At 41.1% G+C, this 24,460-nt stretch overlaps 1 protein-coding gene across 1 annotated transcript in view; it reads left to right on the forward strand.

The window, feature by feature from the left end:
* The first annotated feature begins 5,298 nt into the window (after window positions 1-5,298).
* THSD7A (thrombospondin type 1 domain containing 7A) overlaps window positions 5,299-24,460 on the forward strand; it is a 391,822-nt gene continuing 372,660 nt past the window's right edge. The window contains exon 1 of the mRNA XM_066354435.1: window positions 5,299-5,821. Within this exon, the coding sequence (XP_066210532.1) occupies window positions 5,647-5,821 (175 nt within the window). The 5' untranslated portion in view covers window positions 5,299-5,646. The remainder of the gene's footprint in view (window positions 5,822-24,460) is intronic.

The raw sequence follows: 24,460 nt of genomic DNA on the forward strand, positions 1-24,460 counted from the left end.
ACATCCAGATAAGCAAAGGAAAATTATAAGCATTTTGGGTTACAGTGTTATCTGTAGGTAGAAATTTATAGCACAGATATTGCTAGATATATATGTATTAAATCCATTCCATTTTCTTTATCTCGGGAATAGAAGGAAGCAAATTTTCCAGCTGTTCTTACAATTAGATTGTGGCTCCGTGGCATCATATAGTGCAATGGCCTATAGAGAGAAATAATGGAAACATCTCGTAGCAGTATAGGACTTTCTTGCCCTCTCCTTCCCTTGGAAAGCAATCATGTAGGCCACATGTTGAGATACTGAGTCAAAAGATGGAAATAGCCTACGTCCCTGGAGAATAACACAGCTTAACCAGTACATTTCAACACAGATCAATAGAAATGATCTAATTTGATGAATAGGAAAGGAAAAAAATATGAAATGAGCAATGCCTCAAAGACCTGTGAGCCAACATCAAGCATGCCAGCAAATATGTAATAGATGTTCCAGATGAAGGGGGAGAAGGGAGTAGAGAAAACATGTTTGAAGAAATAGTGCTCCAATTCTTCCCAAGTTTGATGAGGAACATTAATTTAAATGCCTAAGAACTTCAGCAAACCCTGAGTAGAGTAAGAGTTCTACACCAGGACAATAAGGAAATGTTAGAAGGCATCAAGAAAGAAAGAAAAAAAAAGCCCCGAGTGGAAGGGAATCAGCTAACTTCTCAATAGGAGTAATGATTTGAAGAAAACATCAATTAGAATGTCATCTTCAGAGTGAAAGAAAACAAGAAAACAGAAATGTAAACCAAGAAATCTTGATCCACCAAAAACTATCGTTCAAAAATGAAGATGAAAAAAAAAAAAAAAAAAAGACATTGCCAGATAAAACCACCAGTAGTAATGGAAGTCTATCAGTCTGAAAGAAAATGAAACCAGATAGTAACTCCAACCCACATGAAGAAGAAGGATATCAGAATGGTAAACATGTGAGAGTGTGCGCGTGCGCGAGCGTGCGCGTGTGTATGTGTGTGTGTAATCTTAATTTAGAGAGATTAGGAGAAAATATTTATATTTAATATATATTATTTTCTCCTACCCCCTGTAAATTATTTAAGATTTTATACAGCAGTATTTATAATACTGTTCTTTGGGGTTTATATAGGTCACATAAGGAAGGGGAGAAAAAGGAGACATATTGGAAAAAATATTCCATATTTTATGTGAATGAAGTAATAATATTCTGAAATAAAGTGTAGACCTTAGAGTATCCACTAAAAATAATTAACTCAAAAATTGCTTTTTAAGATTCAGAGGGTTTACAATGGTTTGCTGAAAAACATGAAAAAAGGTGGAAAGGGGGAAATGAGGGACAAAAAGAGTTACGAGATGTACATAAATATTTATTTATGATAACCAAAATGGAAACAACCCAAATATTCACCAACTGATTAAAGGGTAAAGAAAACATAGTATATACACATAACAAAATAGTATTCAGTCATGAAAAGCAAGGACATACTGATTCATAATATACCATGATTGAACCTAAAAGACACTGAGTGAAAGAAGCCATTCACCAAAGGTCACATATTGTATGATTTCATTTACATAAAATGTTCAAAATAGGTCAGTCCATAGAGACAGACAGTGAGTGAGCGGTGGCCAGAGTCCGGTGAGGGGGAAAATGGGCGCAACTGCCAATGGGGTTGGGACTTCTTTTTGACTTAATGAAAATGTTCTAAAATTACATGGTGATGATAGTTGTAAACTGTAGGACTAAACCAGTGAATTGTATACTTTAAATGGGTGCCTTTGATGGTATTTAAATTATGCTAATAAAGTACAATATGGTCCTGCCTGTTGGCTCAGTGGTAGAGTGTCTGCCCGGTGGTGTATGGATGTCCTGGGTTTGATTCCCGGTCAGGGCACACAGGAGAGGTGACCATCTGCTTCTCCACCCCGCTTCCTTGAGCTTCTCTTTTTCTCTCTCTCTTCCCCAGACTTGGGAGAGAAAGGAAAATCTATGGATACTTATTGCAAAGATAAAAAATGAAATGTTTTATTTTTTAATAATTTGGTGGGTGTGGCAAGGAAGAGGGGAATAAAAGAAGCCCAAAATTAATTTTGCCAACCCCAAATCTTGTTCAAGTATGACACCTAGAGGCCATACAAACAGAATTTCTTTCTTTTTTTCCTCTTTAAAGAAATCAAATTCATTTATGTAAAAAAAATGTTTTGAAATTTTTATTTCAAATTGGACATTCTTAAACACTGGCTTATGTAACAATAACCCTATATAGCAATGAATCACTATATATTTCTTCACTTACTTACTGTTTTTATTCATAAAAATGGATGATACTAAAAGTTGTTTCCCTTTCTGTCAAGTAATTGAATTTTTGATGGTTGATTTTAAATATTGGTACTAATCACTGAGCCATTATCCATATGTCTTATGAGTTATGCAATAAGTTTATATGCTTATGTTCTAATAAAAGAAAAAGACATGCAATAGATTTGTATACACCCTCCCCACTCTCTGGAGTTGGGCATGATAGAAAAATAATAAAGACAGATGAAAGGATACCACATGAGAGGTGATAGGTTCAGAATCGTCTCATTTCTAAACATTAAAAAATATGCTTTGCATTTTTCATCCATTGGTTTGGAAAACTTTTATAGCCCTGGCTCATTAATACTTGAACAGTTCTTCATGAAAAATGATGGACGATTTCCTCCATGGCAGGCTGTACAGATGGTCAATTTAATCTGCCTCCTTGAGACTTCTCATGACTAGATTTTGACATCATGTCATTAAACATTTGTATGTTATTTATATCATACTATAGAAAACAAAGAATGCTATGTCTTGCTATCTTTTTATTGATAGGATTTACCCAACTGAACACTACAGCTTTCACGAAGGAGCATGTATCTGAATATATATATTCAGTGATTATATATATATATAAAATCACTTCTGTCTCCTCAGAGACCCATACCTTTTTGTCCTCAAGTGCAATAATGACATTGTTATAGAGCAGATATGTGGCGGTGGTGGAGACAGATGTTTATATGACTTAGTTTCTATAACCTTGTCCAGAGATGTCTTTGCTAGTGACTGATGGTGCATGTGTGTGTGTTCTTGTGTGATCCTTAAGCCTTGTATAAATTGGAATTAAAAGAAATATAGCAATTGTTGACTATTTTTAAGCACTACTGCAGAATATTCACTTTAGTTGAGTATTTTAAATGGCAGCAAATTTAGAAGTGGTTCCCGGCTCTTAAGTATAATACTTGAATTGCGGCGATAATGTTTAAACATTTTCCCAGTTGACCAGTTATCATACAAGCATGGATAAATATAAAGATTAGAATCTTAAATTTTCATTTTGCATTAAGCTATCAAGTATAGCTTCTTCTGATGACTTTCCAAAGGGTTAAGTAATTACCTTGTACATTAATTTGACTCTTAGATTCTCTTCTATTATATAAATAGTTTCTACTTGATGAATTGATTTGGGACTTCCCAAGAATGCTTAGAATGGGCTGATATTAACAGACTACTCCCCATTTGAAATCTTCCTTGTGCCAGAGTTAGAGGATTTCAGGGGTTAGAGCATTTATGGTAGCTGTGAAATAAACAAACAGGATAGGAAAACACTGCCATTGTAGAATGGTCTTGCTGTTTTCTCTACAGGACAGAATCAAGCAGGTCCTGTTTTCTTCTTGGGTTTAACTGTTTCTTGTTTGGTGTAACTCCTTCATTGAGTCATACATTAGTTAAGATCAGGCTTCCTTTGTACCCCTTATCAACCCATAATCTTTTGATTGTTGCCTGTTTTTCAGCAGTGAAGAAATAGTAATCCACACTAGCTTATCTCTCCTAATCACAGACTCACAGAGCTAGGGCTCTCTGAGCTTTTAATTCCCTCTTAGAGGCCTAACAGAGTGGAAAGTAAACAAAGAAGGAATTTGCAAGCTTCAACGTTGCTAATTTCCTCTGATGTCAGAATACTTAAACAGGCAGGATCTGGGAATTATTTGATCAAACCTGCTCTTAATCTAATGCATGCAGAAGGGCTGTGTCTGGAATGATCTGCAAAATGACAGGCGTCCCAAGAGAGCTTTATGGAAGGTTTCCTCTCTCAGAAGCAGTAGCTTCCTCATTTACAACTCTTGGGTTGGCTTTGCTGATGGAGGATATTCATCAAAGTAGTCTTCCTGCTTTTTAAATTTTATTTTATTTGGCCAAATATTGCTGACAGGATGTGAATAGTTTTTCTTTGGCTTGGATTTCTGTTTGCAGAGTTGTTAATTGGCTAAATGCCTTGATATTATTTTAGCTTTACTAGGAAATGAATTAATAATAATAATAGGTCATAATTGGGGAAAGGAAAAAAGAGAAAGGGCAAAGCATTATCTGATTTCACACCCATTCCTCCTTTAACACTGGTTTAAGAAAGTGAAACACAAAGAACAAAAGACCCAAACGCATGAGGTTATTGAGATGACGTTTTTCTTCACTAAGTTCAGGAAAATGAGTGCCAGGGATTTTTAAGTAAAAATTTTACTAATTTGAAGATATCTAAAAAATGAAAACTCAGTTTCTCCTTTAATGTTACTCACAAGTGTGTGGATACATAACGACAGCCTGTTTTTGAGAGAGATTTTTATTCCTCTATCTGAAATATAATTTTCGACTAGTTTTTATAAAATTTTATCCCTATAACTAGACCGCACTGGGAATACTTACTACATACTAATTCTGTTTAGAAACCTATTAAATCACAGTGTACTTTGATTTGTCCAAGATCAATATTACTCATACTTTTATTGAGAATAGATTAAGTTTAAAAAAAAAAACACTCAAAAAAGTGGGTAAGTGCATTTCGGCAGCAGGTAAACACCTCTGTTGTTTTACAAGGCTTTTCACCTCTGATCCTATACTGCGCCCCACAGAAAGTGATTCGGAAGACACCGCTTAAAACACATTCTAAACACGGATGCTCTGTGTGAATATACACCAAGAATACCATGCTTCTAGATCTAGTATTAGACTCGTTGGGTGACGAGGAATTTCAGTGCCTGTTATTTGTCAAGCCGAAGCCTGTCGGGCGATGATTCTTTTTATTGGAGTATCCTTCCAAACATATTTCATCACACCATGTGCACGGAGTTGTTGGGGCGGGTGTGCTGCATCTGGGCGGCCCCTCTGGCGCTCCCTCCCTCCCTTGCCCTCGCGCTCTCGCCCGCCCCCGCCCCCGCCAGCCCCCTCTCCCCGGTTCGGGCGCACGCCCCCCTCCTCTCCCTCCAGCTGGCGGGGGCTGCGCGGCTCCCAGACCTGGAGGACCTGCTCAGTCAGCTGGGGCCCCCTGCGGACGGCTGCCTCGCGCTCGCTCGCCGCTAGGACTTGCCACTGTGCGCGGAATGGCAGCCGCAGCAGCATCCCCGCCGGCGGCGGAGGCGGAGGCGGCGGCAGCCACGGCCACCGCGGACGCTTTTGTTCCCTGGTGCTGAGAGCTTTCCCTCCTTTTCATCGGAAACGAACAATAGCAGGGAAGGGCTCTGCTTTCCGTCCTCCTTGGGAAGACGTGCGGAGGGCGAAGGAAAATTCCCTGCCGACCGCGTTCGGGATCTGGACCCTGGAGCGGCCGCGAGCGGCATGGGGCTGCGAGCGAGGCGCTGCGCGTCCCGGAGCCCGGGAGCGGCGGGCCGGCGCCGGGGCGTCCTGCAGCTGCTCCCGCTGCTGCCGCCGCTGCTGCTGCTGTGCCCGGGCGCCTGCGGGGCTGCGGCGCAGGGCGAGGCGGAGGCTCCCATCCTCTATCTGTGGAGGACTGGTAAGTGGCACGGAGTTCCCCTTCGTCCCGTCTTCACTTCTGGGTCTGCCTCACGAAACTGCCGGGCTTTGGGAGGGACCCCGGTGCTTCTTGATGGCCCGTGCGTGCTGGGGTCCTAAGGTAAAAGTATGAGTCCTGGGCAGCAAATTAGGTCACGTCCGATGCTATTTGGAAAGAGAAACCTAACAACTAAGAGGCATTAGTGAGTCCCTGGAATGATCTCTCTCTCTCGCAGCTGTGTAGTTAATAAGGACAGCCAGCGCTGCACTTGGAAGGTGAAGTACCGGGTTTTTAACCTCTGGATTTTCGTTCTTTTATGAGTTTCTTACATGTTTTTCTAGCAGAGCCAGCACACATTTAGCCCCAGTCTTTATTCTATCTTGAGGCAAACTATTTGCTCAGTGCCGTGATACAGATGAATATAGACTTGAATTGGTTAAGTATTGTATATATAACCTTGGATAGGTGGGACACGTGGAAACAAGCCAAGCAAGAGCAGTTCTGGCAGTTAAAGGCGAACGGGGCTCCAGTGAGCTTACTGAGACCAGGTAAAGCTCATTTCTTAACGACTGAATTGCAGATTTTTAAAAAGTGCCCAATTGTTAGAATGTTTACATTTAAACTTTTTCTGCTTGGAAAATTCTTTTGCTTTGTTTCAACCAACCAACAAAAGCAGCAACTAATTGTTCCTTTGAACCTCCTGGCAAAGTGCTGACTCAAGGTCCTGGTGGGGCAGTGACAGGCAGGAAAAAAATACCAAGTGAGGAATTACTATTCCCTCTCCAGCGGCTTCTTGCTCCAGTCTAAAGGACACAGAATTCTTTAGGAGACTTGAAACTTGTGGTGTTTATCGGAGTAAACTGGGAAACATTTCTATTGCTTAGGGCTATAAATTAACTTTCTTGGTCATGTCTACACTTTAAGAGAAGGATGCGGTAGAAAGGAGGGACAGGATATATTCATCATGAGATTGCAAACAAGTTAGAGAGCAAGTCTCTTTCCTGAGTTCAGCTATCTGTAGCGCTCTGCCACACAGACAGATCAGCCTACTCTGCAATTATACTGATATCTTGAATTTTTAAAGGAGTTGCATCTATCTGACTACTTAGTGAGATTGGACAGAAATTGATTTAAAGCTATCCTATATAATTTGCCTCAAAATGTTGCACAAATATACACACATACACAGACACACTGAATTTTAGAAAAGCCATTTGAATCAATGTTAGCCATTCTTGTGAACACTTGCAGTTGAAAGATCAGTTGATGAGTGGATGCAGATAACATCAAATTAATTAATTTCAATAGAAAAGCAAGAGTTGAAGGTCTCTACTTTAGCTAAAGCCATTTATCTTTCAAAAGCTTGGTCATAGTAACACTAATCAAACTATAATTTACCATTAAATGGTATTATTTGAATGCTTGGTAAGAGCTTCTCAGATAGGTGTTGGACAAAAATAGTACTTGCCTGGTTGAAATTTGTGCTATTAACGTAATAAGAGCCAAGCAATTATTCAGATAGAAGAAGATTCTAGGCAATATTCACTGTGCAGGAACTGAGGTGCCAATATATGTTAACATAAATGTCATGGTAGGAACACAAGCCAGTAAACAGTATAAAATAGTGGGAAGCTCTCAGGAGCAAGAATATGGAGACCTTGGTTGGTACATTTGTTCTAGCTCTTGCTAGCTATAGGAACATTGGCAGTTCACTTAACTTTTGACCCCTGATTTTTTAAGCTGCATCTAAATATGAGAATACCCTCTCTATTTATAGTGTTATGAAGATCAAATGAGTTATGAGAAGGAATCTACAAAGTTACATGCATGTCCAGATATAAATAAGCTACTATGATGAGGATGATAATGACATCATTTTTTATGGTAATCCTTGATTTGGTGGAAAAAAAAATGGTGAATTAAGCTAGAGAGCAAAATAATGACCTCTGTTGTTTTCAAGAGGGAAAGGGGACTTTACTGTATCTGTAAAGTAATTGAGAATAGTTATTGGAGGAACTAGGGAATATTTAACGGGGAAGGATACATTGTAAATAAAAATATAGAGATGACAGAATCATGAGTGTTTTTCATTTGATGAAAATAAAGACACAGAAAGGGAAATGGCAGAGAAATGAGGTGAGACAGTCCAAGATATCTATCTGTTTCATTGGGATTACCTTGGTTTTAGTACAGCAACTTATACGGAGTCACATTATTGGTGAGATCATTGAAGTGATGTAGAGAAAGGTACTCTGGATGAGAAGCTGGGGCAGGAACTCTAACACCGTGTTTATTACCAACAAGCTTTAGAACATTGGCAAAGACATTGAATGACTTTGGGTCTTGATTTCTTTTTCTTTTTATTTCTCTTTCTTTCTCTCTCTCTCTCTCTCTTCTCCTTCCTTCCTTCCTTCTTTCCTTCCTTCCTTCCTTCCTCCCTCCCTCCCTTCCCTCTTTCCTTCCTATTTTTCTTAAGTGAAAAGCAGGGAGATAAAGAGACAGACTCCCGCATTTGCTCGACTGGGATACACCTTGCAAGCCCACTAGGTGGCGATGCTCTGCCCATCTGGGGCATTGCTCTGTTGCAACCGGAGCAATTCTAGCACCTGAGGCGGAGGCCATAGAGCCACCCCAAGCACCCAGGCCAACTTTGCTCCAATGCAGCCTTGGCTATGGGAGGAGAAAAGAGAGAGAGAGAGAAAGTAGAGAGGGAAGGGTGGAGAAGCAGATAGTCACTTCTCCTGTGTGCCCTGACCGGGAATCAGACCAGGAACATCCACATGGTGGTTCGTGCTCTACCAGTGAGCCAAACCAGCCAGGGCCAGTTCTTGGTTTCTTATTTTGTAATATTCATTACATAGAAAAGAGGATGTCCAAGGGCCTTGTCATCCTGAAAGTGCTTCAAATGTATGTACCCATATGCATATACATATACCACATATATGCATATATATATTATCTTGACATATACATATATATACACATATACTGTATATATCTATATAATACATAGTTTATGACATGATATATATTATATAAATATATAAAATTTAATGTACAATTTATGTCATATGAAACTTTTTTTTTCAATTTGAAACTTTTATTGAAAACTTATAGGGTGACTTATATGAAGTCACTGTGGTAGTAGAAGCTAACTAAAGTATTGTCATTCCTGCCCTCAAAAAACTCACAATTGAATAGTACTATACATACACAACAACTACAACATGGCATACCACACTCCAGAATGTGGGGCAGCTATGTTAGGTTGATTAGTGAGTAAGCTCCTGGCAGAGGCACGTGTGCATGGCCTAATAAGGCTATGGGTGCTTGCGCTCAGGGGGATTGTGGATGGCAGGGTGCCTGCCCACCACTGTGAAGGGCCATTCTTGCTGTTTGTGTGCCAGAGAAGAGGTTTTCCCTGCCTGTGTGCTTGTCCCTTGTTGTGAGACTTTATTAAACTGAATGGCCTTAATGCTTTCTGGTTCCACAGTTTCTCTGTTGTCTGCTTGAATCCAATGTGGACCTGCCTGGCCTTGGTCACTGGCATTATATCTGGAGTAGTGGGCAGGGTTTGGAGCAGATCGGTATGGAGCCACCAACAACCTTGACGGGTGGCGTAGAGGAGTGGCTGTTCCTTGTGGATCTCCTGGTGGGGATCGTGGGTTGGGTGTTTTTTATAATCCTTTGAGAGAAGAAACCAAGGGCTCTGTGTGAGAAACTAAGCAAGGTTGAAAGCTCCAGTATGAGCTGCATACTGAGCACCAACAATGGTGTGAACTGGGGCGAGCGCTGGAGAAGGAGGCTGACCACATCTGAGAGTTGCAGTGTGAGGTGCAGGCTGAGCACCAACAGTGCCTGGAACTGGAGAGGTCTCTGGACAAAGAGTTATGGGTTTGCAAGTTGCAGTTTGCCCCTGAAGCTGAATGTTGGCAGTGAGGCTGTTGCAGAAACTGCAGGTTCAGGAGCTTGAGAGTCAGCTTCAGGCTGAGAAACTGCAGCCACAGGAGCTGAAATGGGTGCAGAAGATGGAGCTGCATTTCTGCTAGCAGAGTGGCTCTGCATTGGCAGGAGTAGGCATTTCTGACTCTTTTGAGGGGGAGGCTCAGGTTGCAACTGCTGTCCGTAGACTCCAAGCCTGGCTGGTGGTTGCCAAGAAGGTAAAGACCCAGAAGCCAGGGGCAGCCACAGCCTCCTTCCCAGGTGTTGGAGCACTCAGTGGTCCGGCCCTACACCCGGGCAGAGCTGATGGAGTTGGGGGTGAAATTCAGACAGAAACCTGCTGAGCCTCTGGCAGCCTGCTTGGTGTGGCTGTGCGACATAGGGGTGGATGGTATCATGCTCTCCGGAACAGAGGTGGAATGTAAGGCTGTGAGGGCTGCTGCCCCTCCCCCCACTGATTAACAAGTGGAACAGGTGTGTGAAAGTTACCCGAACACAGATATGGGTAGACCTGATTGCAGCCAGGGCAGATAGAGAGAAATTAGATGGCAAGCCTAATAAAGTCTTGTTGGAGCTTTGGCGGCTGCTTGAGTCAGAACAGAGGTTCCAGCTGCTGAAAAAGTAGGGGAAGTGGTGGACCCTGGCATCTGCTCAAAAATGGCTGGCATTCTGATTACAGGATCCCCAAGACCCAGTGTTCCAGTTTGAATAGGGGGAAGCACAAGGGACCCATCTGACAGGGATGGGCGGGGGCCAGAGGCTCTATGTGAAATTGGCAAACCACTGGTGCCCTTCTAATGTGCAGCAGGTGTTGGCATTAGAAGGTAATAGGTGCTTTTTTTTCACAGCAGCAGCAGCTAAGAGAACTGTTAAGGTGACACAGGCCTTGAATGTGTCTGACCCGGCCAGTGTCTGAGCTTGTTGAGGTGTGGATGGAGTTTGTGGCAATGGCACACTGTGGAAAGGTGCTGAGGTCTGTTGAAGAGCTGTGTGGCTAGTTGCCTGTAATGGGCCTTCACCTTGGTGATTTGCACAGACTGCTGGGCTGCCTGTCATGGACTGACTCTTGGACTATGACCAGAGAGGGGCACTGGCTCCTCTGATGGATGGACATGTCACTCGTGGACAGTACTGTGAGAACCCTGATGGGGGGGCCATGGCACCTGCGGGGGACCTCCTGCACTGGTTCTCATCTGTGGGTGGAGCGCAGAGCACATTCCTAGCAGCTGCGGCTGATGCAATGCTGTGAGAATACTCCAGCTCCCAGAAGCCTCCTGGGCACACTCAGGAAGGGAGCTCGCCCGCTATAAGGAAGTGACTTAGCGCCAACAATGCAGCTCCCTGATCTTTTCATCCATTGGCTACGAAGGACACGCTGTAACACCCTATAGGCTGAACCCACGTATATAAGCTAGCTTACTTTCTGAATAAAGTGGATCTGCGTCATTGAACCTGGTCCCTGGAATCGAATCTTTGCGTCTCCGTCATCCTCACCCCCGGCAGGACTTGTCCACACTCATCCAGGTGCAGAGGTGCACCAAGGACACTTTATGGTTTCCATGGACACAGCCCTGGACTCTACTGGCCCTCCTACCTACCATAAGGTAGGGAGTTAGAGGTGGGCCGCCGGGTGACACCCTGGGCAAAGTGCTCAGGAGACATTGTGAAGGGCACCTTTGTAATTGCAATTATTGTGTAACTTTTGCTGTTGCTGTAGTCTCTGTTTCCTGTCATGTAGACTGTGAAGCGAGCAACCCTAAAGAGGTGGAACGGGGGCAGCTGTGTTAGGCTTGCTCGCTGGTTTACCAGCTGCAAGCCCTTTGCTTGATTAGTGTGTGAGCCCCTGGCAGAGGCGCGTGTGCTTAGCCTAATATAAGGCTATGGGTGCTCGCACTGGAGAGAAATGGGGGATTGTGGATGGCAGGGCGCCTGCCCGCCACTCTGAGGGACCATTCTTGCTGTTTGTGTGCTGGAGAAGAGATTTTCCCTGCCTGTGTGCTTGTCTGCCGTTGTGAGACTTTATTAAATGAAATGGTCCTAACACTTTCTGGCTCTGCAGAGAGTCTATTGTCTGCCCGAATCCAATGTGGACCTGGCTGGCCCTGGCCACCAGCATTACAATGAATAAAACACTATTTGAGCAGAGAGGTTGTGTAGCTGATAAAGGGGGATGTGGAGGATTTCTGAGAGGAGCTAATAATGTTGATCTGGATTTTTTATTTTTTTATTTTTATTTTTTTCATTTTTCTGAAGCTGGAAACAGGGAGAGACAGTCTGACAGACTCCCGCATGCGCCCGACCGGGATCCACCCGGCACACCCACCAGGGGCGACACTCTGCCCACCAGGGGGCGATGCTCTGCCCCTCCGGGGCGTCGCCATGTTGCAACCAGAGCCACTCTAGCGCCTGAGGCAGAGGCCACAGAGCCATCCCCAGTGCCCGGGCCATCTTTGCTCCAATGGAGCCTCGGCTGCGGGAGGGGAAGAGAGAGACAGAGAGGAAAGCACGGCGGAGGGGTGGAGAAGCAAATGGGCGCTTCTCCTGTGTGCCCTGGCCAGGAATCGAACCCGGGTCCTCCGCACGCTAGGCCGACGCTCTACCGCTGAGCCAACCGGCCAGGGCTTGATCTGGATTTTGAAGGATGAGCTGGATTTCTACACAGGGAAGACTAGAGGTCCAATTTGTGCAGAGAGAAGAGACAATAAAAATGACAGGCATGACAACATGCTTAGGTCTTAGAAGTACTATAGCTCAAGTCCGGGCTGTTTGGTGTAAATGAATGAATTTAATGCCATCAAGGTGACTTGGGACCAGACTGTAAGAAAACTTTGAAACCATGGTAAAGATGTTAGAACTTAATTTTTAAAGCAGGTGGAGACCTTTGGAATCCTGGAACAAAGTATTGACTTATTCTTTGCCCAAAATGATGAGAGGGAAATGAAGGGGCTAAAAGGTCAGCAAGGAGAGGATCGAGATGCAAAAGGCAGCAAAACTAGGACAACAGAAGTTATAGTAACAAGTGAGTAGAAGAGAACTTGGGGGTCACATCATAGAAGTTTTAGTGTGATTAGTACAGGGGACACAGTGTCTGCCATCCACATCTCCATCATGACTGCACCCAGCTACTTGTGACAGAGGAATTGAAAAAAGGAAGAGCAGCTTTTGGGGGTTGGGGAGAAAGATTATCAATTTAAATCAGATATATTGAACTAGAGGTAACAATACGGGAGGTTCTCAGGTTATGACAGTTTTATTCCTACGACAGTGGCATAACCCAAATTTTGGTGTAAGTTGAAACATACCATAGCCTAACACAAATGGACCACTGCGCTTTTTACAGTCCAAAATGGTATAGCTAAGCCTCCTGGGGGGACGCTAACTCCACCGCTCAGACCCTGTGTTACTGCGTATTCTTCCGCTGTGCAACCAAACTAGTTCACCCACATAGTCCTTAAGAGCAACGCTAACGGCATAAACTGAAACGCTCACGTTTCAATTTTTATAATTTTTATGGGAGTGTCATAAACTCGAAATGTCATCTGTCGAGACTGTTGTAACCTGATGACCCCGTAATCCATTCAGATAAATAGATGTAATGGGAAATTTAATGGGTGGGTAGTTTAGGAGAAAGAGTAAGTCTGAAGTTGTTGACCTGGAACTCTAAAAATATATGACATTATAAGGTGTTATAGTTGTGGAGAATCATTAAAAGAAGAAAAAATACTGAGAAGAGGGACCAGGATATGGAGATTTAAAGGACCACTGTAGGGGAGAAATGAGAGAACTTGTATGCCCAAGAACCTGCGGTCAGAACAGGTCCAAGGAAAATGACAATAGGTACTAAATGGAAGAAGAAATTTTATGAAGGGAATGGTGGCAAAAAGTTAAAAAAATTCCTGAAAGGCTGGAAAGGGATTATGAAATATTTTGGAAAAGATTAAGGAAAAAAGAATTGGTAAGATAGTTGACAGTATTTTGGGAAAGGACATTTTAAGTAGAGTGGTAGAGATGCAAACTTGATTGAATAAAGTTAGTGGAAAAGCTATAGTATTGATAAAATGAATAATGAAGTGGTATTTAAGTCTCCCTATTACACTGTTTCTATTTTTAGCAGAGAAAACCCAAGAATATATAATATTAAAATATAAGTGTTTCAGCAACTTTGTTGCTGTCATTTGAAAGATAACTTTCAAATTGTTTTTATGTGAATAATTGGGAAATATTTTATATACACAGAGCTAAAGCACTTATATTATTGGAAGATAATTATTTAGTGTTACTGATAAGTTACTTTTTTACTTTTTAATTAGTCTAGAATATGGAGTTGTTTTCAATTATTATTATGGCTAATTGTACTCACCTCCTAATTTGGAACAGAATGTGATTGACTTAACATGAGTCAGACATAAGATAGTACTATCCAGGTTTTGTCATAGAGATATATTTTCAAAAAAGCCTTAATGAAGTGATTGAATTAATTTTTATAATAATAAAATCACATTGAAATTCATTCAATAGGTACACACTAGCCATTGTTCAAAATTCAGGTGAGAAAGGTATTATAGATGTGAGTTTCACTCAAGGAAATTATTTCTCACATTAAATGCTTCTGAAGTAGGTTCATCCAATACAAGATAAAAGTATTAATGACAATCACTGTCTTTTATCTAGTTAATTGTGCATGAAATAATCCCTGCTTCAAAAGAAAGTAAAAATACGTTTTATTCTTTTTTTCTTTCATGTACTTGTACTAATATAAAATATTCTGCAAAATATATGGAAAACCTGTCAGTTTTTCTCTTACTATTCTTTAAATAACAAAGGAGAGGGGGATGCCATTAGGTGGCATTATCTTATTAGTAAACGTATTTTGCACTTCATTTGTGCTTACAGTTTGCCTTATTTTGGAATATAACCAGTTTGCTCATTAAATGAAGGAGAGAGATGGAACAGAGTGGACAGAGTGTGGGCATCAATGTCAGTTAATCCAGAGAAACATGGATCTTACAAAATTATTTCACCTCCCTGAATCTTTTTTTTTCTATCTCCAATATAAACATACTGCTCATAAAAGGGGATATTTCAAAATGAATATGAAGCTATAAAATATCCTGTAAAATTTGTGAACAGTATAATATATATTCCATAGGGGTGTTCTGAGGGTTAAATATGGTAACATGTAATGTACTAGTAGAGTGCTTGAGACATATTAGACCTTTAGTAAATGGTAGTTTTATTATTGCCATTATTCTGTTATATAATACAATGGCTACTGAAATTTATGACCTGGAACAGGTCCAGTAATGTGCATTAGCTTTCACTAAAGCATCATTTTTTTTGAGGGAGGGGGGGACAAATGCATTAGAAACGACAAATTGATACAGTTAGAGTGCTAGGTACTCCAGCAAATTATAAGGGAGATAGTATGGTGGGGTAGAATGAACATGGACTTGGGGATAGATAAACCACTGTTTATATCTCACGTTTTCCTAAATGGTCAAGTTACTGAAACTCTCTTATTTAGTCTTCTTACCTTAGAATGGTGACAGAAGATCTTAAGTAGAGGGCATTTGTGAAGTCTTACCAGAGAGTAAATAAAAGTATCTAGCACAGTGCCCTAAATACAGTAGACATTCAAAAATGTTCATTCTCTTTGCATTCTTTACCATTTAATCCCCTAAAAACTTGTAGGAATTAAATTGACCCAACACATTTGTCTGTCTTCTATGAAGGGACACCATGGAAAAGACAAGTCTGGAAAGAAGTTATTTTATGATAGGCTTGTCCGTTTTTATTAGTTTGGCACCTACTGTATTTCCCCATGTATAAGATGCTTCTGTGTATAAGACACATCTTAATTTTGAGGCCCGTATTGTGAAAAAAAAAAGTATTACATAAAGTTATTGAACTCAAATTTTATTCATCATAAAATTCATACAACTCTTCATCCCTGTCAAAACTCCCCTATATTAGCTTGTCCTCATCTGTGTCGGATGATGAATCACTGTCTTCAACAATGAGCACAAAAACAAGTGCAAAAAAGCGGGAAATGCAATTAAAAAATCTAGCCCTGGCTGGATGGCTCAGTGGTAGAGCATCAGCCTGGAGTGCAAGGGGTCCCGGGTTCGATTCCCGGCCAGGGCACACAGGAGAAGCGCCCATCTGCTTCTCCACCCCTCCCCCTCTCCTTCCTCTCTGTCTCTCCCTTCCCCTCCCTCAGCCGAGGCTTCATTGGAGCAAAGATGGCCCGGGTGCTGGGGATGGCTCCTTGGCCTCTGCCCCAGGCGCTAGAGTGGCTCTGGTTGCCACAGAGCGACGCCCCGGAGGGGCAGAGCATCGCCCCCTGGTGGGCAGAGCGTCGCCCCCTGGTGGGCGTGCCGGGTGGATCCCGGTCGGGCACATGCGGGAGTCTGTCTGACTGTCTCTCCTCGTTTCCAGCTTCGGAAAAATACAAAAAAACAAACAAACAAAAAAAACTACAATTATTGTATAAGACGCACCCAGTGTTTAGACCCCAATATTTTAGAAAAACAGGTGTGTCGTATTCATTGGGAAATACGGCATGTCTTCAGCATGGACCAAAAGCCATAAAAACATGTTAAGCAGCAAATTCAGGGTGAATTATTTTATTAGAATTATTTTATACTTTATTTTATGTTGTCTTTCAGGGAATTTTTCAAGAATCTGAAGTTCATATTCTTACAATTCACATCATCAGACATTATTACTTTACAGTACAATTATTTGTGGTTTCTGCATTGTTTTGTTTTACTTGTTAGGTGTGATTATTTAAAAGATACTAGAATTTATGTCTTGTTTTCCTACCCTTCTTTCTTAGCATACATAGCACAGTTAGTGCTCAAAATTCATTACTTATTTGGGTTAAAAAGTCAGTTGGTTTTCTGAAGTCGTAAGATCTCAATGGACTGTGGTAATCAGGACATTCCTTATGCAAACTGTGGGTGGCTATCTGGTTTGCACAATGAGGGAAGCCCCAGTCAGGACTGATATTGAGAGTGCTGTGGGGCAGCACACACCCAGACTTTTTCTCTGTGTTATTGCTGGATAAAAAACTGGTTTGATGTTGGCGGGATGAGATGCTGACATTCTGATGAGAGTATTGGGGAAGTGTGAAGTGCTTTGGAACCTTATAGGAGGCAATGAAGCCTTGTAACCTCTGATATAAGTTAGAAGGGTGACATTGTACAGTAGGATCTGCCTGGGAAGGAGAGAGTAGAAGCCCCTCAGTCTAGCAAATCTCTAGAACAGGCTCCCTTGGAATTAGTATAAAGGCACATTAGGGCAGTCCTTGATGAAAGAAGCATGGAGGAAGAAGCATTTGGGAAAATATAGCTTTCCTATCACAAGAACATCACAGAGTGTGAGCTAGAGGTGCTAATGAGTCAGAAGGTAGAGATTTTTTCTAACTTTTTTTTTTTTATCAGAGCTTTCTTTACTCTTGACACTCTGGAATGCATTAAAGTGATGAATGATAAAGGAAGTGGCATTGAATCCCGAGGTACCCAAGCAAACAGAAAAGTAACATTTACAGGAATTTTGCTATAACAGAAAGCATTGGAAAAGAGTAGGGGAAACACAGCATAAACTGTGTGAAATCATACTCTTTACTGTTCTTTTTTAACTGTAAAAAGATATCCTTTTAATAGGACATATGTACATTTCTATTGTAAGATAAATCACATTTTATTGTTCCTGTTGGTTCCATATTATTGTATCCATGTTACATCATAAGGAAATAAATGAAATAAAAGCAGATGTGAAAAAGCACAAATGTGCTCCTTTATATGGACAATAATTTTCAAATGACACATGTAATAGGATAATGCCCTGTGCCCCAGGAGACAGCAGAGGGATGCTCCCCATGGGATTTACTGAGTGACATTGGTAAATTCAGGGGAGGCCTTGCATGGTTGCTAAAACTTGGGGAGATGTTGAGCCATCAACATCAACAGAGCAACAAAACAAGAAGAAAGGAGAAAACAGGCAAATCAGCAGCATTCTTTTAAAATTATATTTCAAGTCCATAGTTTATGATAGCGTTCACTGTAATGTACATTTTATGGTTTGAGACAAATATATAATGACAATTATTCACCAATACATGTATCCATTATTAAATATCACACAGAATAGTTTCTCTGACCTTAAAAACCTCTGTGTGTCACCTGTTCATCCCTCTGTCTCTGCCTCTCTCCTCCAAAATCCATAGTAACCAGTGATCCTCTTTCTGTCTTCAGACTGATGCTCTTTCAAGAGTGATATAATACAGTATGTATAGCCTTTTCAGATTGGCTCCATTCACGCAGTAATGTGCATTTAAGTTTTCTTCCTGTATTTTACTGGCTTGATAGCTCATTCCTTTTAATTACTGAATAATCTTCCATTGTATGAATGTAGTACAGTGTATTCAGTGACTTGTTGAAGGACATGTTGGTTCCTTCCAAGTCTTAGAGGTATGAATAAAGCTGCTCTAAATATCCAGGTGCAGGGGTTTTGTTTGGGTTTTTTTTTTTTTTTTGTATATATATATATATTTTTTCTGAAGCTGGAAATGGGGAGGCAGTCAGACAGACTCCCGCATGTGCCCGACAGGGATCCACTTGGCACGCCCACCAGGGGGCGATGCCCTGCCCATCGGGGCATCGCTCTGTTGCGACCAGAGCCACTCTAGCGCCTGGGGCAGAGGCCATGGAGCCATCCCCAGCTCCTAGGCCATCTTTGCTCCAGTGGAGCCTTGGCTGCGGGAGGGGAAGAGAGAGACAGAGAGCAAGGAGAGGAGGAGGGGTGGAGAAGCAGTTGGGCGCTTCTCCTGTGTGCCCGGCCGGGAATCAAATCCGGGACTTCCACACGCCAGGCCGATGCTCTACCACTGAGCCAACAGGCCAGAGCCCAGGTGCAGGTTTTTGTGTGAACATACATTTTCAATTTTGTTGAGTAAATACCAAGGGGCATGGTCGTTGGATCATTCATAAGAGTGAATTTAGTTTTGTAAGGAACTGCCAAACTGTCTTCCCAAGTGGAGATACTAGTTGGCATTCCCACCAGCAATGAATGGAAGTGCCTGTTGCTCCACATCCTCGCCTATGTTGAATTTTAGTTATTTTAGTAGGTGTGTGCAGTTGCATATTTTTATTATTTTCATTTGCTATTTCTAATGACATAAGATGTTGAGCATCATCTTTTCATCTGTTTACTTGTCATTCATATGCCTTCTCTGATGAGAGATCTGCATTCTCTCCATATAATGAATGAGAGTAGCAGGAGCAGGTAGAACTCAAGTGACAGTAGAAGTCTCAATCCATTCTGCACTGCACAGTCTATTTATACTTTTTGTCCTGATGACATGACACACACTGAAGACAATTGTTTTATAAAGAGACAGCACACATGGAAGTTAAGTAAAGGATAAATGGAGATGGGCCTAAACTTAATCTAGTTTGTTCCAACTTGAGGGAGACACCTTGGGAGAGAGTTTGAGAGTTAAGAATGACATGTTGAAATGAAAGAAAATGATCGATATAGTAAAGGTATATTGAGCTTGCAAGCTTGTAAGATTCTCAAGTACACGCCCCACATGCTGTATCACTAGCTGAGTTATTAATGTCTGGTTAATAACTCAGTAGTTGTATGTCCACTTCTTGCTCTTGCTTAGAGGAAACCGTGGGATGGTATAAGGTTGAGGTTCAGTATTCTCCTGAACCTCTGGGAAGCAGTGGAGGCCCACTGTCCTGAACCCCTGGTGAGTTGAGCCTAGTTGTCAAGGCATCCCGTGACTTAGATTGTTCCCACAGGGCTTCCTATGGACACCAAGTGTTGGGCGCACCCAAAATGACAGTAGTAGAACATTGACTCAGAAGTGGATAGTTTTTGTGTGAACACGGGTAGAAATACAAGACGGTATTGAAGTAACTAACTTAGGACTATAGAGAGAGCCTGATGGAAAATTAATTTTCCCAAGCAAAGGTATCAGGCACAGGCATTGACTGTGTAGTTGGAATAATTTAACTCATGGTCTGTGGCCAATGCAGTGCTTTCTAATTGTGCCACACTTTTAACGTTATAATAACAGTAGCACAGACAGGACACTCTGAGGATTGTAGAAGGATGTGTTTGCAAGTATGTTCTAGAATGCGCTTGCTAAAGCAAAACACAAACAGTGCCTGTTTGGGTCTCACTATTTAAAGATTATTTTGGTTTTCTCTACTAAAATCAGAGAATGCAACTGTTAAGTAGCAGAGAGATCTACTGTACTCAGGTACTTCCCCTTGACAGTGAAAGAAATTAGCTGCAAAGAATTGACCCCATAGCTTGAAATGAAAGAAACACTGATTGCTAAGTAGTTAAATAAATAAATTAATAAATATGCACATTTGTGTGTGTAATAAATAAAATAAGATATTCAGTAACAAACGTTTGAGCCAGAAGGACATGAATCTTGACCTAATGTTGCAGTTTACGAAGAGTATAATCGCTGTGTCTCTTGTTTCTCAATTATACCATAGGTGTGATATCAGTACCTACCTCTCTCCAGGTTATTTTGCAGGTCACATGACATAAACCTGTAGACCACTGAGATGGTGCCTGGCCTGTGTCAGTGCTCAGCGAATGTTATCTTGTACTTGGTGTGATCCTGGTGTGAGCTGTGCGTGCCTCCGTCCTGGGAGAGTTTGTCTCCTGCATCTGTCTCCCTCCTTCCCTTCTTTTCGATTCTTCCTTTTTGCAGCTGTATACGCAGCTCAGGCTTCTCAGCCTCCGCCATAGTTCCTCGTCCTCCCTGCCTTCGGAGCCCACGGCACAGCCGCACAGCCCCCGGCTCTGCTGTTTGCGAGCTGTTCCAAGTGTAGTTTGGAAACACAGACATTCTGCCTTAGTGTGTTATTCTGATGTGAGATTGTGCATATCTTTGCCATACAGGAAATGCTGAAGGTGTGGCTTTTTAAACTGGGACCATGTGTTTCAAAATTTCTTTGTGTGGAAACACCTACGGATGTGCTTGGTGAGACTTCCGTGGTCTTTGATGCTCTGGAGGAAAGGATGTAGGGAGTTGACAATGACCCCTTCTCAAAGTCCCCTTTCCTCTCCTTAAGGAAAACTTTTATGTCAAACTATCTTTTTATATTTGTCACACTGGGGTCTGAACAGTGTCTTCAACTGCAGTGCCAACAAAATGTTCTAAGAAGTACTTTTTTTCTAAGAGCATCTGCCTACCAGCTTATCCATGATCATTGTTAATTGTACAAGTGAACTATTGTATTTCTCCTTACAAACTTTCTATGAGTAATGTTATCTATAGTTAATGCTAATAAAACATAGTTGTTTCAATAGTGGAACATCCTTTCTGGCTTTTATATAGAAGGGAGATTTAATGTTTTTTTCCTATATAGTGTTGATTAGACCAATGCCGAAATGACTAAGCCTTAAATCTGTGTGTTATTTCCCTGCTGGGTCAGTGACAGAGAATGTAAACGAGTGACGCGGACCAGGCGTAAAGGCTGGTTGTACAGAGTTGTCTGTGTGACTCAATTAAAGTATCATCACCACTCCCCCTTGCTGCAGGTCTATTATTTGCCATCATTTAGAGTTTTTTCTTTTGTGTGTGTGTGTATGACAGAAAGAGAGAAGGACAGATAGGGACAGACAGACAGGAAGGGAGATGAGAAGCATCAATTCTCCGTTGCGGCCCCATAGTTGTTCATTGATTGCTTTCTCATATGTGCCTTGACCAGTGGGGGGGAGGTACAGCAGACCAAGTAACCTCTTGCTCAAGCCAGCGACCTTGGGCTCAAGCTGGTGAGCTTTTGCTCAAATCGAATGAGCCTGCGCTCAAACTGGCGACCTCGGGGTCTCGAACCTGGATCCTCCGCGTCCCAGTCCGACCCTCCAGCACCTGGTCAGGCACCATCATTTAGAGTTGAGAGTCCAATTAAAAAAGAAAAAATCTCGAACAACATTGTTGACCAAATACAATATGTTGTGAGTCAAAGTTAGATTATGGGGTACTAGTCTACAGACTGCCTTTGGCAATCATATCAGGTATTTAAAAAACTGAAGCTTAGATATAGGGACAGAAAAGGTCCTTTTTTGAGTTTTAGAGAATGACTACATGAGAATATATGGGACATCCAAATTAAATTAAAAGTGCCCGAACAGCTCCGTTGCCAGCCAGCGACATTTCCCTCCACGGCTGTGCAGGATCTGCTTCATTAGTTCTCATTAGTTGACGGGATGAGAGGCGCTCGCACGAGCGAGGCGTCAGCTGCCCTGAGCTGGGGCGGGTAATCACAGAAATGCAGCGAAGATCATAGGGTTCAATCATTCTGTAGGACGGCTCCTTCTGACAGTTTGCCGTGGTGACTCCACATCTCTAATGGGAGAGTCATCCAAATGGCTTGGGATTTATGGCATCAAATAATTCACAAAGGAAAGCTTTGACTGCTCCCGAGAAAAATTTCTCTCCCTGTCTTTTACTGCAAGATTTAATGTGGCTTCTTTAGTTTCCTTGGCTTGTTTTGTAAGAGAAACTGGCTTTGAAATGCTTCAGCTGTGAAGATTCCACCAGAAGAGAATAATTATTACAGAGCAGACAAGGTGGTCTTTCAGCCTTGGTCGATCCAGCGCTGTTGCATCATGAACAAGATCACGATGTCCCAAAGCAGGATCAAAGTTTCAGAGCTTTCGAGTTCATTCTCAGACTGACTTTCTATCTCAACAGAATCATCTGAAGGCTAAATTAAGTTAATTATTTAGTGAAAATGTGAAAAATTAGAGGAAAAGTTATTTATTCTATATAAGATGGATCTGCTCTGTTGGCCATATGCAGAATATTGGAATTGCTATCACATAGCCAGTTTATAACAGCTTTTGGGATACAATTCAAATACCGTGCAACTCATCTGTTTAAAGTGTACCATTCAATGGCTTTTAGTATATTCACAGAATCGTGTACCCCTTACCACAATCAATTTTGGGACATTTTCATTACTCCAAAAAGAAATGCTGTATTCCTTAGCCCTCACCCCAAACTCCCCATTCGTCCCTGTCAGGCCCAGCCCTAGGTAAATATTAATCTACTTTCTATCTCTTTAGATTAGCCTATTCTAGACATTTTATGTAAATGGATCGTGCCTTAGGTGGTCTTTTTTGACTGAATTCTTTTACTGAACATGTTTTCAGGATTCATCCATGTTGTAGTATGTATCAGCACCTCATTTGTTTTTACTGCTGAATAATATTCTGTTTATTTTATTTATCCACTCATCAATTGATAAACATTTGTGTTTCCACTTTTTTGGCTAGAATGTATAATACTGCTATGAACATGTGTATACAGATATTTGTATATTTTCACTTCTTTTTGCTAGGTCTAATGGTAACTATGTTTAATGTTAAGGAAGTGCCAGAATTTTAAGAAATCTTAAGGAATTATGAGGAACTGCCTGACTATTTGAGCTATATTTTTTGAAGTGAGTACAGCATAATATACATTATGTTTTCCAGGAGCTTCAATGACGATGTAGTTGTCATTTGAGAAAATACATTAAAGTTTCAATAAAGATACCGTTGTGTAGTTAGAAGGTAAGTAGTAGAACATATAGGAAAGTGCATTAGGGGAACTAGTTCATAAGAATAAAAGCAAATTTAGGAGGAAAATCTGCTCAAAGGGTCATAAACACACTTGGTAGGGTGTCTAGAAGAAACTCGTTTTGGTTTTTTAATCTGATCGTATAGTGATGGCTTCAGTAAACAAAAGAAATAAAGTAGTTGGGATGAGTAAGTATGATGACTTAAAGAAAGAGAAGATGACTTAACGTGTATTTAAAATGCAAAGAGGAATCCTAAGTGAAACTAATGAAAAACTGTAAATGATAATGCATTTTAGAAGTAGCCCACTTGGTTTTTACAGTTTAGTGAATATAATAGCAATACCTGCTGGTGTTCTCGTGGTACTCTATGATTCTCCAAGTACACATGTTCTTTCGCTAGATTGTCACAATTTCTTTATTAATACAGGACAGGAAGTAAGGTGCTTCTACTTTAATGGAAGAGTAAACTCAGGTACCTGAGGTTAATTGATTTGACCTGAACCGCGCTTACTATAAGACTAGCAACCAGAACAATGTTCTTGGTTTCCTTTATTCTACGACCACACAAAAATAGTAATTTTATACAAAACACTTTAAAATATAGTCCTAGTACTTTAATTGAAGAAGCAAAGGGTAGGGGGAAAAAATCTTCGCTTGTGTGAAGAGTCAGCTTAAAATATTGAAATGAGCACTATATGGTATAAACAATAGTGGGTAACGACAGAAATGTAGGTTTAATACTTTTAGATAAGCATAGGGAAATATGGGGAATGGTTATAAATTTGTGTTTTGATATTTTGACTATTCAGTATCTTAACTGAGCATTTTACAATGTTCTTGGGATATTAACATTTATTTTCAGAGCTTTCTTCAATTTGTGACATAGAATAATATATTTAAACAATTCATTACCCTCAAATGGTAGCACCTGCTCATATTTTTTCGTAATGAATCACCATAGAAAGGATAAAGTGCTGCTTTATACTTTTCTTTTTACAACTCAGTATTTAGTTTCAGTATATTGATATTATCATTTTTTTCAGTTGAAAAATGTAATGTAGATTTGAACTAGATTTTCTTGACAGTTTAACAC

Source organism: Saccopteryx leptura, chromosome 12 (genome assembly GCF_036850995.1).
Source record: "Saccopteryx leptura isolate mSacLep1 chromosome 12, mSacLep1_pri_phased_curated, whole genome shotgun sequence".
Lineage (NCBI taxonomy): Eukaryota > Metazoa > Chordata > Mammalia > Chiroptera > Emballonuridae > Saccopteryx > Saccopteryx leptura.